We start from the raw sequence: 16,420 nt of genomic DNA, 5'->3' as shown, positions 1-16,420 counted from the left end.
AAAAGTTGCATTCCCACCGAAACTAAAAACATTTATACCCTGATCAGTGTTCGGCAGCTGCACCAAAAGTAGAAAGTACTTGCAAGTACCGGTATACAGTGAGAAAATAAGGTGACCAAACATTGTTTGAAAGTTGAAACCATGGCAACATCATGCAACCAATCATATCAAGAGTTTCGCTCAGAACATACTGGTAAAAGCTGATATTGGAGTTCACTGGGCCTATGGTAATCAGGTGTGTGCAGTGGCCCACATGGTGTTGGCACCCCGGTTTCCAGCCCCTACATGTTGTAGCTTGCCTTGTCCGATGTGTTGTCATGACGAAGCCCAGCCAGCCGGGCACTACACTGCATGTACAGTCAGAGTCGGCAGTGTGGTCAATTACGCCTTGTGAGAACCGTACGCTTGATTGGACGTCTTGTAGGAGTTGTTATTGGCCTGGACGAACGGCGGATCAAGCTCCGGCTGATGGCAGGGAAATGCACGGACTTCGCGTTCTGTCAAACACGATAAGCAGATGGAGAACAATGTTGTTACTTGTTAACCCCATCACTAGTCCAGGAGACATGAGCATATCTTGCAAGTGTAGTCATCACATCATGTATGTGTAGTCATGATGCCATCCATGTGTAGTCATGACATCATCCATGTGCAGTCATGATGTCATACATGTGTAGTCATGATGTCATACATGCGTAGCCATGACATAGCTAATAACAAGAGTGCATAAACAAGAGTATGCAACTGTGGTTATGGCCCAGTGCGCGGCGCGCTGCCTTCATTACGTAACTTGCTTTCATCACGCTCTGAAAGCATGCATTCAAACTCACAATTTCTCCTACGAACCCATCCGTTTTTGCTCGATTCGTTCCAGTACCTACGCGATCTCTGAATTCTGGCGCGTGAACTCCAGTTCCGTACGAAAGTTCATTTCAAACCAGAGGGAAAGTGCGGTGTTTGATTTTCCGCAGTGCGCGGACTGCAGCTGAATGATGTAATGAAGGCAGCGCTCCGCGCATCTGGCCCATAGAAAAGAGATCCGTTGCATACTCTTGTTTATGGACTCTTGCTAATAACCTTAGTGCTCATGCAGCCCCCTCCTAAAATCAGTGTACATTGTAGTCAGGGCCTTTCAAGGCTTTGTTGGGCAACGGGTTGCAATTTTAAGCAACGCAACCCTGCGTGCTTTGCAAGTGAATCATTAAGCATGGAAATGCAGGACTCATGTGTAATACGTTAAACTTTTTTGACAACACAATCGCGAGTGAGTCAAATGTCAATCAGTTGCCAGGAAGCTCAAGCTGCCACCATCTTTAAATATAAATATAACCGCCGAAGTCTCAACATCCTACTTGGAAGTACAGTAAAAAATTCCGTAAGACGGTCGCCCTAATCCGGGCACGTCTGCCTACCGGGCACCTTTCTGACCCCTCTAGCCTCACAAAAATGGCTTTTCAACGGCCCCAAAACGGCCGTTTATAGTATGGCATGGTTGGGAGGGCAATAATGGATTTACAAAGGACGGGCTTTAGACGCGGGCGTTGGACTGATTTATTGCCCGCTCATACAGATCAGTCAGTGATTGGCCCAATCCTAGGAAACACTCACGTTACATGTGATAAAAAAAATTAATGTTTACTTGCATGTTTGAAACTCGGATGTTGAGCCATAAATAAATGTAGAAAGGAAAAGGACATAATTATGGATACGAGTTAAGAGTAACTCTCCATCACTGTAACTGTAGCTTTTGCTCGTTTTCGTTGCGCTTGCCTTCCCCTCTTTGGTCTTTTCATAACCTTGAACCTTCCAAGTTGGAAGGCTGTCGGTTAGCGCTACGGAGATGTGTTGAAGCTAGGTGTCAGGACGTCGAATGTCTCAGTACTCTTGTCAGTTTTGTGCCTAGTTATTGCACTTTCTGACTGTATATAGTATCCAGTTACAGTGATGGAGAGTTACTCTTAACTCCTATCCATATGTCCTTTTCCTTTCTACATTTACTTGCATGCATAAGTTTTAAAAGTGTGTATAAAGAAAGTGTCTGCATCGAAAGTCAGAGCTCGCGCTTCCTGCCAACTGACTTGACACTTGATTGATTCACAACTGCGTCTGGAGTCAAGTGTCAAGTCAGTCGGCAGGAAACGCGAGCTCCGAAGTTCGGAGATGACACTTTCCTCACCAATTACCGCCGAAGTCGCAACATCTTCGTTCACTAAGGGTGTATGGCCTGAGTTACGGGCAATTCCTAGTTACGGGCAGTGCTCATTCCCCTGAACTTGCCCGGGTTCAAAGTAGGGGAGTTTTACCGTAGGTTGTTCTCCCAAGCCATTGCTTGTGTTCCAGACAAGACAGTACTAAGTGATAGGCCATCCATCATTATCAAAAATCATCAATTGTGCTTTGCGTCATTTTTCCTGCTACGTTTCGAGATTTTTGGAATGAAAAAGAGCATATAAAAGCTTCGAATTCAAATGTTGCCGTGTGCATTCATTCCCAGTAGCAGCAGCAACAACAACAACAACAACTTTGCCGCCTAATATGCACGGTTGAGAGAACAGGCCCGCGGGACCTGGTCCGGTCGGTCAGGTTAACTCCGGACCAATTTGTTGAGCCATCAACACGTGCTGAGTACTGGAGAGCCTGTCATGTGTATCAATACACAAAGTGACAGTATGAAAGGCCACTATATTACCAGACCAATCAAAAACCGCTTCCGGCGGTCCTGGAGAATGTCGAGTCTACTTACTTGCTGGTTCCGCCTTCAGACAATCCGGTGCTGGCTGATCACGTTTGCCGAAGGACTTGTCATACGTCGACTGGAAGTAGTGCGATGTCTGCACGAGAAAAGAGAATTAGAGCAGTGAGTTAGTAACATAATCATACACTATGTACTGATGGTTCATTACGCAAATACTTTGAAGTACGATTTTGAAGAAAAGTCTTGCTATGTAGGATTCTAATCTTTCAGCTTCTAATGATGTCATCAGTGATTAAATCACTGACGAATGACGACATCATTAGAATTCTATTGAGGTGAGCCTGCCAGTATTACACTTTAGAAAAAAAGGAATAGTAAACATTGCTTCCTTCCCCGTATTACAAAGAAAATGTTCATTTCAACCAACATGGCTGAACAAGAAATCACAATGGCCACACCAATGAGGAAACCTTCCTAATGATCAGGTGCAGCATCTCTTGAACCCATACCACATCAGTATCACAACATCACCCAGAGCAGTCAATGCATTTCTTCGGACTTGGACTCCCGGCCGGTGATAACATTCCGGGCCATGAATGGCCCAGGTTTGAGGATTCAAGTATTAGTTCAAGGGGAAGAGGAATTTGGCATCGGCTGTAGCCACCTTTTGTGAGGACTGTGCTAGACCAGGGCTCCAGCCAAAGGAGGGTGCGGGGGGGGGGGGGGGGGGGGCAGCACCATCCTATCGAACAAAATAAAACAAAAACTTGAGCGCCTCTCTCCCTCCCCACTAGTCACTCTTTTCGTTTTTGTGTTTTTTCATGCCATTCAATGAAATGCTGTCAGCAGTCACTACTAGAAGGTTCATAAAGGCACACTTGTCTGGGGTGAAGTTGGTGGTTCGCCCCGAACGTTCCATGTTGCATGGCAGGACAAGTTTGGAAAATAGAAAAAATAGGGTACTGGGTAACTGTTTCAAGTCCCATGCCCGCCCCCTACTATTGTGACCTGGTTAGAACCCTGTAAAAGAAGACTAGGAAAAGTAGAGAGTGGTCGAAGATGTACATCATATTTCAGTATGGTAAACCATGACTACAGTGCATTTCAAAACTATAGACGCGTAGGGTTTTTGAAATATTTCAAATTTGGCTGGAACTTTTTGAGAATAGTTTTCGGAATATTGCTCAGGATCGCTCCACAATTACTCTCATATAGTTTCTAAAGGATTGGATAACAGACGCCCAATTTGGAAAAATTTATGCACAAAGTGATCACAGATTTTATGTGGTATAGATGCTGGCATAACGGTTTTTGCCTAGGTACGCGTCTATAGTTTTGAAATGGACTGTAGATCAGGGGCGTAGCAGACGCTCCGGCCGGACCACATTTTTTTTAACATATTAAATGCCAAAAGTGCCCATAATGCAGGATTTTGCACCCTAGTTTCAATTGTTTTCCCACGGGGACATCTCCCGCACCCCCTTCCGGCCGAACCACCTCCAACAGCGCTGCTACGCGCCAGTAGATGGGCATGTCGTTGACACACACCATGCTCACACATACCCCCCCCCCCCCCACACACACACCCACCCACCATGCTCACACATATGTACATGCACACACGCACGCATCCACGCACACACCTGGTCCTGGTTAACACTGCCATTACGGTCACGTGTCCCCTTGCGGGGCCGACAACATGGAACGACGAGCTACGGCAGAAAGTCGGCAGTCTGCCGAGAGGTCAGGTACCATGTTCAATTTGCACGAAGAGAGAGCCATCTCTGGCAGCTATGGATTTGGAAGCCACGAGTAGAGCGGCAGCACCGACCACATGCCCCACAGTGCACACACACAAACACACTCATACACCTGTCCTGTCCTGTTGAGCCACTGCCATAAAGGTTACGTGGGCCCCGGAGGGGCAGCTGAGAGAGAGGAGGAGCACACAGCCCTGTGACGATCCAGGTGATGCATACACACACACACACACACACACACACACACACACACACACACACACACACACACACATACACACAAACACACACACACACACACACCTCTTCCTGCGAGCTTCCACAGTCCGTCAAACTACACAGGTCCAAGTACGATACACTTACTGGTAATTCAAAAATTGGTTGAATTAATGGAATAACTATTTGGAGGTGTCAAATGGATCAGCGGCCAGAATCTGGCAGGGAATATGGATGCTGGAGGGCGGCAAGTGCATTCGGAACAACGCAAACATGTCTTATCATAAAAAGACACCAATATTGTATCAGCATAGCCAGTGCTAGAGGGCTGCACGCACACGCACACACACACACACACATGCACGCACACACAAATGCACACACACACACACACACACACACACACATGCACGCACACACACATACACACGCACACATATGCGCACCACACACACACATGCACACACGCACAGACGTGTGTGTGTGTGTGTGTCACGGCTTATACCCGGACACTTTGACGTTGACGTACACCAGACGAATGGAAATATGACAAGATATACAGCAGCTGGTTACGGATAGAACACGACGCGTTCAGCATAGTATCATGCATAAGATTCCGCTATGCAAGTTGTTGCCTCATTACAGTTCATCACCTGCAATTTACCAGCAGCAAAACTGTGCTCCACTCCGTTCCCGGACTTTCTTGCCATTCGCAAATTTTGAAATGTTTCTTGTTGGGGTCTTCTGAATTTCCATACTTTCCGTTATCCGCGCAGTCTACTCTCGTCTGCCTGGTTGTTTGATGTTCCTATTTCCGGCAGCTCCACGTGTATTCGGGGGCCGATTCTCAACTGCAGGCTGTGGCTTCTCGTGGAAAGCCTTGACTGCCTCGGTTGGGAAATCTTTGTTCCCTTTGGCAACAACACCGCTGATAATGAGTTTACCTCCATCCTCGGGTGCTACAGCTGGATCAACTTCCTCAGCTGGAGGTAAATCGTCCGCTGCTTCAGCAGCTGCTGCACCAGTGTCTGATGGCGGAGGCCGTTTTGTGGCCACTCTCATTCCGCCAGCCTTCACTGCCGGCGGGTGGCCAGCCTTCAATTCAGCATTGCTTGGAGATGACATGCTTCCTCACCGATCAGAAAAACCTCTTCGGAGCCACTGGTCGGTTGGGTGTCCAATACCCCGTTTTTTCTGCGCGTGCTGGCACAGACTCAACTCAGTCCTTTGCACGCGGGTTCACGCCTCGACACGTGGGGTGTCTCTCTCCACTCCAATGCCACGCTGGGGAGCGCTGACACTAAACGGCGAGTGACCGTTCTACAATTATTTGTAGCACTACCTCTAGGCTAGCACTCTCTCTCTCTTTTCCTTCAACGATAGCAGGCTGAAAAAAGCAAGCTCTCAGTCTCACTCCACAGCGAAGATCCAGATTTTTTCCGTCGAAGATGTAGAATAATGATCTACACTGAGTCTGTAGATACTAGGGTACAATCATACACTCATACTAGTCATAGTGAGTCATAGCGTACATGCATCAATCATCTCCTCAGGCTGTAGCCTGGCTGTACTCTTGTAGATCTACCATGATGTAGAACACACACAGCTCACAGTCGACCTGTCTTCAGTCGTGCCCCGTGGTCTGATCTATCTGCTGATATGCCTGCGACGAACAGCTGAGTTCGCGTCCCTTGTTTACGACACAAGCTGCTAGCAAAGTGTCATCATGATCACTTACACAATCGTGCACAGATCAACGCTTTGCACCAGACAGCAGACTCTTTTCTCCGCAGCAGAGCGAAGTGCATGTTTGGGCTGAGTTCGGTTCATTCATGTCTCTGACAACTCACTGCATGATAGATCATGACGAGTCAAGAGGGAGAACTAAAGCTAAGCGTGATCATACCTGGTACGACCGTACCGTGTCGTTCTCCGTAGATCTACTTCGTTCTTTCTGTTGAGTGTTGCGCCTTGTGGCGAAACCCACCCCAAAAGGCATCATGACAGATCGAGTTATTTCGAAACATCAATACATGAATGATCGTAGGCAACACCACGTGCACGCCCCTGCCCTGGCCTGGCGCCATGGCCTTGCTCAGCTCAGTGACCATGGTGACAGTGGCTGGCGAAAACTGTCGTGTAGTAAAAATAATAATAGGCTACTGTAGACATAATAGATGTCAAGCCTCAAGCCGTCAAGGCCAAGCTGCAAGCAAGAGTATCTACGTGGGGTTATCATGGTTACATGTACAGGTATGTACATGATTGTACTCTTGCTGCAAGGCGAGGGATCCGGATACACGCGTATGATCCCACAGCAGAAGGGCAATGTCTCTTCCTAGATCCTGAACGGTTTGTTGCTTATAGTTATACATGTACAGTCATGTACTTTATCACTCTCTTAGTATTGACTCCCATTGATTTTCGCTAGGCCTTAGTCAGTCAAAATATTCCTGCATAATTTCACTCTTTTTAGGCGGCTACTGCCTATTTGACTGCTTAATTATGGGTTGTGCAGTTGAACGTGTCGTCGGTGCCTAGTGCAGCACGGTCACTGCACGAGTAGGTGGTGCAACGGTTGTGCAATCATAAACAATTCATGAGGTTGTCGTTCTGGAATTTGAAATACGGACCGTTTGTCGTGATAAATCGAATATTGACTTCGTACAGTAAAGGAAATAAAAGCCGAGTAAAAGACCTCGGCTTTTATTTCCTATATTGACCTCGTACCCAGTCAATATTAGGTACATACATGTATAAGCAATAAGTAATTAGTTATACATGTAGGACTGCAGACGTTCAAAGAAAAGGTCAACGCCCACCTGCGCCTTACCCGCTGGGAGTGGGCAACGGACAGGCTATGAATCAAAGAAAAAAGATGAAAAAAGCTCTAACTTTGTTCCCTCCTCCATTCACTTCGTTGACTCTCTGATAACTTTTATCGTGCATACTTTTCCCCGTAATCCCCAGTTATCTACCCCCCCCCCCCCCCCCTCTGCGTATTTTCTGTACTCTTTTGTTTTTGTGGAGCGCTTGGGTTGCAATGAAGCCGAGACCCTATGGTACCCGTCAAGTGGGTACAGCCAAACTGTACTGTGCTGGATTAGCACTTTGTTAGTACCCACTTGATGCATATGTCTCACTTCATTCTTACAAAATTGAAATCACACTTGTGTATCCCAGTTTAGCCGATACATGTACTGTAGTACAGTCAGACCTCGTTTGCCGGACGGTCCGGTCCTCTTTTATCCGGATCCCTCGCCATCCGGAAGAGAATCGTTGGTTACTGATTTACAGCATATGGCATGCACACATACAGCATGTGTTTTCGATTATCCGGTTCCCTCGCCTATCTGGATATTTTTTGTGGAAAACGGATGTGTGCGGTTAAGCGAGGCCTGAATGTATAGCGGCCGTCGTGAGTTCCCTTCGGGAACGGACACGATAATTTATTTATTCCCGTAGCTATGCAAAAGACGTTACTTCAGTAACGTCTGGCGCCAGCCAGGGTCCGCACAGCTTTAATTCCGTGTTTGTTTATTTGTGTCGTCGGCATGCCTGGCGCTATCCCGTACCTGTCCTGTATATGTGTATATCCCTTACACACGGTGACACGGATACAGACAGAACGTGAGATTCTAGTGCATACTGAGACCATGTCACTTGTGTTCCTGGCGGTGTCCGATAATCATTATGGACATAACCAGTCATTGCGGACATAACCATTGTGGACATAATGATGACGACGTGATTGATCGGATGACGACCCGTGCACTAGCACACAACAGGAACACACACACACTGACAGAGCAGTGAACACGGCTGAACTTGTCTGTACGGGTACAGTTCTGGCGAGAGGAATCCAACCTCATGAATATAAAGTTGCACAGCGTCCGAGTGCACACACCAGTATGTGTGTGTGTGTGTGTAGTGCTAGGGCTGCGTAGTGTACACACCAGTGTGTGTGTAGTGCTAGAGCTGCGTAGCGCCCGGCAACGCTATTATATTCATGAGGTGTTGGATTTCTTTGACCAGTACTGTACATGTACATAACCTCTCAAGGGTTCGCAAACTCAATTCCAGCCATTTACACAGTATTTCAAGGCTCAGTCTAAAATCACAGGGAGTTATGTACATGTGAACGCGGGTTTGTGACAACTCCCTTGGAGGTGTGAACTTGAGGGTTTATAATACAACTCCCTGGTCCCTTGAAACACTAGCCGGCACAATTATGGTCTCTCTGCTGCAAACGTCACATCAGAATCACCAAATGTTTCTGCCGTGGCCCAGTGTCAGGGTGTGTCATGGAGTGCATGTCACTGAGAAACGTACAACAATGGAGCTAGCAGGGCTACTTGTTGCCCCCCCCCCCCCCCAACACACACACCTTCACGGGCAAAATGCGGTACTGTAAATATACAAATTTTCGGCAGCTATTTAATTTCGGCTATATTCGGCACCGACCCAAAACGCCTAAATTAAAACGCCGATGAAATTTTTCACAGCATCTGTTGCACTACATGTATACCATGCCCTCTACCCCACGCCGAAAATAAATCGCCGCCGAAATGTCACAAATTGTGAGGTGCCGAAATTTTGCAGCGCCGAAATTTTGTATATTTACAGTATAATAAGTAAGGACATACCATGATGCCCCCGCCCCCTCTCTCTGTATGATGGGCTGTACACTGGGTAATGTTGAAGGGAAGAAAGGACAAGTCTGCACAGCCGCATTGCACTTGAACCAGCTACATGTATACACAGTGCACAGTTGCCAGATCTGCATCACAGTATCCACTATGTGACCGGACACACACACACACACACACACTATGTACCTATAAGTGGGACTACGTCATGTGTCCTGGCTTCCCAAGTACATGTACCGAAGTACATGTATGTAGATACGTGTATGTAAGCACAATCAGGACAGAAGTGGTGCCTACTGCTCATTTGGCTTTGCAGTCGTATGAGAACTTACTCAAAGGATGAGAGAGAAATGAATCGACTCTCACCTGTACTCAGTGTCCGCTGCTCTAGGATTTCAAACCAACCGGGTACACGTGTACCCGGCACAACTCTCGCAACCGGGTCAGTCCCGGGTACATTCAAGTGTTGCTATTGTACAACAGGGAGTCTTAGGACTCCCTGATTGAGTCCCAACCGGGTCACAAGTGACCCGGAGTTCTTTTTCCAAGCGGGTACAAGCTCCCCCCAACCGGGTCGCTAACCGGGCTGACCCGGCTCTGGAGCAGACACTGGCACTGCGACCATACACTACTACCACTGGTGCTGTTCAGGCATGCAACTAATTTCTTACTTCTGTCACCGCAACACTCAAGCATAAAAACAGGTGATGATGATGCAAACATAGCATACATGTTGTTGCTACCTCAGCCCGGTGCCGCAATCCGTGAACACAACGGGTGACACAGTGATCTGGCTAGTGTGGTACTCTACAACTCCGTACCCACGGCGGGAACAACGAGCCGACCCCCTCCTCACTAGCTAATAAAGAACATAACATTATAGTAGTAGCTTGACTTGTTCTCTCTGCCGTAACCATGACCACCATTACCGGGATCCACGTATTGCCCAGGGTTCTACTTGTAGCCAGTGGGGGGGGGGGAGTAGGGTGTGCAGCTGGCACAAGACAGGGCAGATCGCCAAGGCTGGGCAGAGTGTCAATGGAGGAAGGTGCTTCGTCATCGTCGTCCTCCTCCTCCTCCTCCAGAGTCAGCGAAGAGTTTTCAAAGCAGGTGTGGACTAACATTTTGCTGGTCGGGTGACTTGAATCGTCACTCCACCTATTGCTCAGCTCGCATGATATCATCGCACTATGGTCCACGGTGTGTGTGTGTGTGTGTGTGTGCGTGCATGTGTGTATGTGTATGCGTGTGTATGTGTGTGCCCAGTGCATTTACAGATGTGCGTGCTTCTCTTGCGACGGGCCTGTACATGATACATATGTATGGTGAACTAATTAACTTGTATGCATAATGTTAACTTCTATTAATAAATAAAGTACATAATCATTGCATTGCTATTGGCAGATGCCATAGAAACTCACCTGAGCAGGTAGTGTAGGTTCCCGCGCTCTGACTCTCACATCTTGTCTATCCTCCACCCAATTGCCCATCAGAGCACCGCCAGCTCCAGTGCGATACCGCTCATCGTTCTTCGTAGTCCGCCAGCCGAACTGCTCGAACTTTTTCGTGTCCGTGTGATCCCAGATTTCCCCCTGCGTTGTCGCTTGCACGGAGGACTGGAAAGGCAAGGTTGTGTCCATGATTTCCTCTATCACTCTTCACCTCAGCGCCTGTGACTGTGTGTATGCCCTGCACTGCACTGCACTGACTGCTTAGTGCTAGCTGTGGACAGCCACTAGACTGTCTGTGATTTGACTGCTGACTCTGCTGTGAGACGAGAGTAGGTGGCCGGTCGGTAGCGACGAACATCAACTAATTACTTGATGGATCGAGCTGCTAGTAATACCATGGACCAGTGACCCTATCAATAACACTGCGGACAGTAAAGACCGAAGTAAATGAAGGCAAAGATATTGCTGAGCCACCAACAACGAGGTTACTTTCCGTTGTCACTACTATACTCTACCTACAGTACTATGTAGACGTAGATCTACACTACACTACAATGTCATGTAGATCATGGATACAACCTCAGCTCGAACGGGCCAGCCCGGTCTCTGAATGAAAAATGATTCAAAAAATAAAACCATCAAGCAAGTCACTCTCTTTTTTTATACGACTCCCTGCTCTTTACTTTTGTCAGTACTCAATCGCCTGCACAGGCTGCAGACAGACTGCCTGGCGAGGCTAGCTCAACCTGTTACCATGGTGACCAGGTGACAGGCCAACCGCTTCTACTACAAGTTTACAAGTACAAGCAACCGACCCAAGCAAGCAAATCTGCTGCTCCGATCCGGGATCCGATGGCGATGCACCGATATCGAAGAAACGGCGCAGATTTTTTTACCGCTGCTCGTTCTGTTTTACCATGTGTGACAGTAGGCTCCTCGTATACCTGGTATACGAAGCTAAGAAGGCGATCGTGTCCTTGCTCCGACTTGTCATCCACATCATCCAATCACCGTTCTGCTGTTGCCATTCTCGTCGCTCTCTGGCCTCGCCGGAGTATTCGTTCAGAAACAATAGAATGGTCCAGTTGAAGAACAGTCCGTCGACGTCCTGATCTCGTAGACCTGGAACCTAGCCATAGAAACACAATACATGTAAGTCATTATCTGAATAGCTAGTGCATGGTTGAGCTATCCCGTATCCGCATGTGTGCAGTGCATCCCGTATCCGCATGTGTGCAGTGCTAGTGGGTACAGATACAGCCGACCCGTGGTGAAGCGGCCCATGGCCGATATGGCGTGCAAGGAGAACACCAGCGATTGTTTCCCACTGCCAGAGCGTTCCCAGACGGTAGATTTACACACTCCGGATGACGATGACGATGGTGAGGAACGCTGCCACAGAGCCAGTGAGTCAGTCGGTACAGATACGTCATGCCAAGAATCCACTGCTCGAACAGCCGAAGACGCACCAGAAAACAACATACCCGAGGCAGTACGCAGATTTCGAGGTTTGTTGATTGATCGGTATGTCAGCGCTACCGTTGACATGGGAGAAGGTATGGTGGACGAAGGACTAAGTGAGCCGAGTGTTTCAGATGTACAAGTTCAACTGATCATTTTGTCTAGGCCAGAGCTTCTGCAGGAGTTCAGGAATACCAGCTTCGATACCGCAGGTGACATGTGGCGTGTGGAACACGTTTTCACCAAAGCAGCCGATAGCTTGGAGAACATCTCGTTGGAAAGTCTTTTCAACCTGAGTGATGAAGAGAAGCTGGAGTTCACGAGTGGTGGTCGGACTTACCGCATCTTAGCAGTCGCCAGTGCTGGGTGCGGTAAGACCTTTGTTTTCACGAAAGTCGGTCCGTTGAAATGGGCTCGGAATGAGATCTGGAATGAGTTCGACCTAGTTGTGGCGAGGCAGCTACGTGACGAAGAAGTTCGGAAAGCGAAAAGCATCTGTGCTCTACTGGGCGTGGAAGAGCTGGGAGAGTTTACGAGTGATGAGCGCAAGAGTATCGACGATTTTGTGCGCCGACAAGCGCATCGAGTCTGTCTTGTATTTGATGGTCTTGATGAGATACGCCTGAGTGACTGCAGTGGTTTTGTTCGCGACATCATGAACGGCTCATCAGTGAAAGGACTCCGTCTGGTTGTGACATCACGGCCATCCACAGAGCTACTGAGGCTATGTGACAGGAAACATTTCGATTGTCGTGTCGAAGTTATTGGTTTCCGGAAGGAGGATATTGATGTGTACATCAGGAAGGTGCTGAGATCAGCAGAAGAAGCATCTGCCTTGATAACAGCCGTGCACGATGACCAGAACCTTGCCAGCATGATGGCCACGCCATTCTTGGCCATGCAGACTTGCAAGATGTTCCACTGTCGCAATCGCACGCTACCCCGTTGCCTTTCAGATATCTTCGAGATGATGATCGTCCAAGTAGCAGAACGGCGCATGGATGAGTCCTACAAGAAATGGAGTGAGATTCCTGCTGATGTACAAGCACTGATCCTTGAACTCGGAAAATTGGCATTCACCATGCTTTGCAGGAAGCAGCTGATCTTCACCAATGCCGAATTGGAGAAGTACTCCATCACCAGGGAAGCCAAATCACTAGGCCTACTCATACTGGCTGACAGTACGAACAGAGATGAGGACAGGCTGTGGATGTTCAGCCACCTCACATTGCAAGAGTCGCTGGCTGCTCGCTATGTGGCTGTGAAAAGGGCAACAACACTGGCACGTGTAGTTCGCCTTGCAGACGTGCTAGGTCCACGAAGTAGCCATTTACGAACTTTCTGGATGCTGCTGACGGCCCAGCTGGATAAGGAGAAAGTGAATTGCTTGCTCAGCCGTCTGCTAGCACGCACATCGTTAGCAGAGTTCCTACAGCACCTACAGCACGTCTGGGATGATCTGGATGGTGACATTGATGAAGCACTGGATGAAGTATCAGAAAATGTCTTTCCATTGGACATGCTTGAGCCACTCAGTAGCGGACTGGATGACTACGAAATACATCGCCTCGCTGAAGAGCTGCTATCAGAGCAAGTCCGAGGACAAAGCGGTGAGCGATATGTGGAAAACCGCTGCAAGTACGGTCGATCTGCAAGCGGAGAAGAATTCCTGAGAACGATGCTGCTCGCCTGGGTAGAACGCTGTCCAGACGCAGGACCCATCATGCTGACAACTGCTCTCCGTGGAATGGGGAAACAGAGCCTCGCTGAGTCTCTTGAGCGCATCGCTGTCACAACTGCTGCTGCTGCTCATCCAGACTTTACTCCTTTGGACAAGGACTTCGAGGACGAATACCTATGTGACTTGGATCTTGGCGTGCTCTGCTTCGCTGAACATTGTCATCACAACAACGTTCTTGACGCTATGTCCAGTGTAGCTGCGGCACTTCAATGTTTTGACGTTCCATTTCTCCGCAAAGCTCCGGCAATCGTCCGTGCCTATGATGTCGCTCTGGCTGTTCACTCTACCAGTGTGCGCACTCTGCGGTTCATGCCGACTCGCATTGAGTTTTTTGGTTCAAAGTGGGATATGTTAGAATCAGTACTGAAGTGCACCAATGTCACCGAGCTTGTTGTTTCCCGAATCTCCAATTTTCAGCGGTTCGAAGAGGTTTGGAAGAATATGGTATTGTGTATTAATGCCTCCCGCCTGCACATTACAAAGATTACTTTGGGTGAAGGTGATGAAGACTTCTCTAGGTTTGTGTGGATATTTGAGCACAATACCGTCAGTGGTAAGCTCCTGCCAGAGGCCCTTTCCAATCTACCTTGTCTGCAAGAATTCAAGATGAAGGAAAAATATTCCGATCTTCACTGCGAGGAGATGAAGTTGATCTGCCGTGCACTGAGTGGCTCGTCCCATCTGTCGGTCTTATGGCTTTCTGGCAAAGTACTGCCTGCTTGTGTTGGAATCTTGGCGGAAAACCTGTGCACTGCCTGGTTGGAGATGAAGCAGATACACATCCACGGTGAGTTTGAAGGTGTTCCTGAGATTCTAACTGAGGAGGATGCTTCAGCATTCCTGCACGCCGTCAACGCGCATGCTTCACTGCAGTCACTCGTGCTCTCCGCACCAGACTAAGGTTTCCACCAACAACCGCTGCATCTTCACTCTTTGAATGCTCGGAGTTTTGAACCGGAGTCCACACCGTATGAGTCTGTGCTGGATTCCTGCCGTGATCGCAATATATGGCCGCGCTTGCTGAGTCGAGAGTCATACCGATCCTCGTTGTCTGTGCAAATTGAGCTGCAGAATCGAGGATGGTTGGTAGCATGATCCTGGTCATCGTGCGATTCTCCTATGTCTACACTTGAGTCTACAGACTAGTGAGTAGTGTACCAGAGTATCTATGACTGGCGCATGTGTCTACTATACATGATGTGCCTAATACATGTGACTCGGGTGCATGTGACTGGTGCATGTGACTGGTGCATGTGACATTGTACATAACAAACTGGCTTACTGGCCGTCTTGCCATTCAGACCGTGTACCGATGACTGTGTACAGTAGTATAGTAGTTGAGTGTAAATACTAGAATAGCGGAGAACACGGACGAGATAGCGGAGAACACGGACGAGATAGCGGAGAACACGGACGAGGAGGCTGCAGTTTCAGAAACAAGGACATTACCAGCCAGCCGTGACTGGGAACCTGTGTTCTGTGACTCCCAATGTTACTGTATATCACAATTCAGTATTGTGTACACTAGCACAGGCTGGAGAGACCAATGCTATAAATTATTAATGTTAACGTATACTGTACACCACTGAACACTTGACATCATTTTATCTATTTTCCGCTCCACCCTCAACTTATTGCCTAGAACCATGCAGCTGGTGCTGAAATTTTGTTTGCATGATACAACTTGACAGTATCTGCAAGCAGGAGCTCAGCTGTGTATGCTGAAGTTTGGAAAACGTGACCAACACGGATTTTGTACATCGGAGGCTGAAACTAAGTCTGATGCGCTGAAAATCTGTAGGCTTACAGCACCGGTACGTTATTGTTTAGCCTAGTCTTCCATTCTATCCGTCTTACAGTCTTCCAGCACAGGATTAGATATGTGACTAATTCTGACTGGTAAACCATTTCTTTGTATTTTTCTGCACCTACGTAGCCCCCCCCCCCAAAAAACACGCACACACACACAGTCACTAGCCAGCTTGAGCTCTTTAGTGATAGCAGCAGCAATACATGTATCTTTAATAAATACAAGTAACTGTTAGAAGTCTTGCTACACTGGTCTGTGTATTATTTGATTTAGACCTGTCCTGCACCTACCTGAATTGTGACCCGTTGACAATACTCATCATGAATTCAATTCACTTATTCCTGCGTATTGGTAGTGTTAGGTGCTGTTCAGGATGTTAGAGAATGCGCGTTTCCAGTGTCCATTGGATACATGAAGCCATACCATGTGAAACCTGAACTCATGAATTTAACTTCTCTTTGGCCTGTCGTGTTTAGCAGTTTAAACAGTGTTTTGGATTGGCCAATGAACGCCACAGCCATTATGCATTAGGCCGGACATGTATCAGGGGATGGGCATGTGTTGTTTAGCCATTATTCATGAGGCCGGACAGGCGTTGGGGAGGTGCATGCTGATTCCAGGGGCTGTGCATACGGGC

The 16,420-nt window shown here is 47.9% G+C and overlaps 1 protein-coding gene across 1 annotated transcript; it reads right to left on the bottom strand.

The window, feature by feature from the left end:
* Window positions 1–5: 5 nt before the first annotated feature.
* Window positions 6–11,365, bottom strand: LOC135810190 (cilia- and flagella-associated protein 68-like). The gene is made up of 3 exons (XM_065323662.1): window positions 10,742–11,365; window positions 2,744–2,831; window positions 6–497 (listed from the first exon to the last, which is right to left on the bottom strand). Exons 1-3 carry the CDS (start codon window positions 10,958–10,960, stop codon window positions 382–384), a joined length of 423 nt encoding a protein of 140 aa, XP_065179734.1. The 5' UTR covers window positions 10,961–11,365; the 3' UTR covers window positions 6–381.
* Window positions 11,366–16,420: the final 5,055 nt, after the last annotated feature.

Source organism: Sycon ciliatum, chromosome 2 (assembly GCF_964019385.1).
Source record: "Sycon ciliatum chromosome 2, ocSycCili1.1, whole genome shotgun sequence".
NCBI classification, from domain to species: domain Eukaryota; kingdom Metazoa; phylum Porifera; class Calcarea; order Leucosolenida; family Sycettidae; genus Sycon; species Sycon ciliatum.
The sequence above is the reverse complement of the archived record's forward strand: the minus strand, read 5'-3'. Positions and strand labels throughout refer to the sequence as shown.

Coding starts and splice junctions, on each gene's coding strand:
- LOC135810190 (XM_065323662.1), bottom strand. CDS start 10,960: ATGGACACAACCTTGCCTTTCCAGTCCTCCGTGCAAGCGACAACGCAG. Junction 2,832..10,741: donor AACCTACACTACCTGCTCAG/GTGAGTTTCTAT, acceptor TTTCTCGTGCAG/ACATCGCACTACTTCCAGTC. Junction 498..2,743: donor TCTGAAGGCGGAACCAGCAA/GTAAGTAGACTC, acceptor CGTGTTTGACAG/AACGCGAAGTCCGTGCATTT.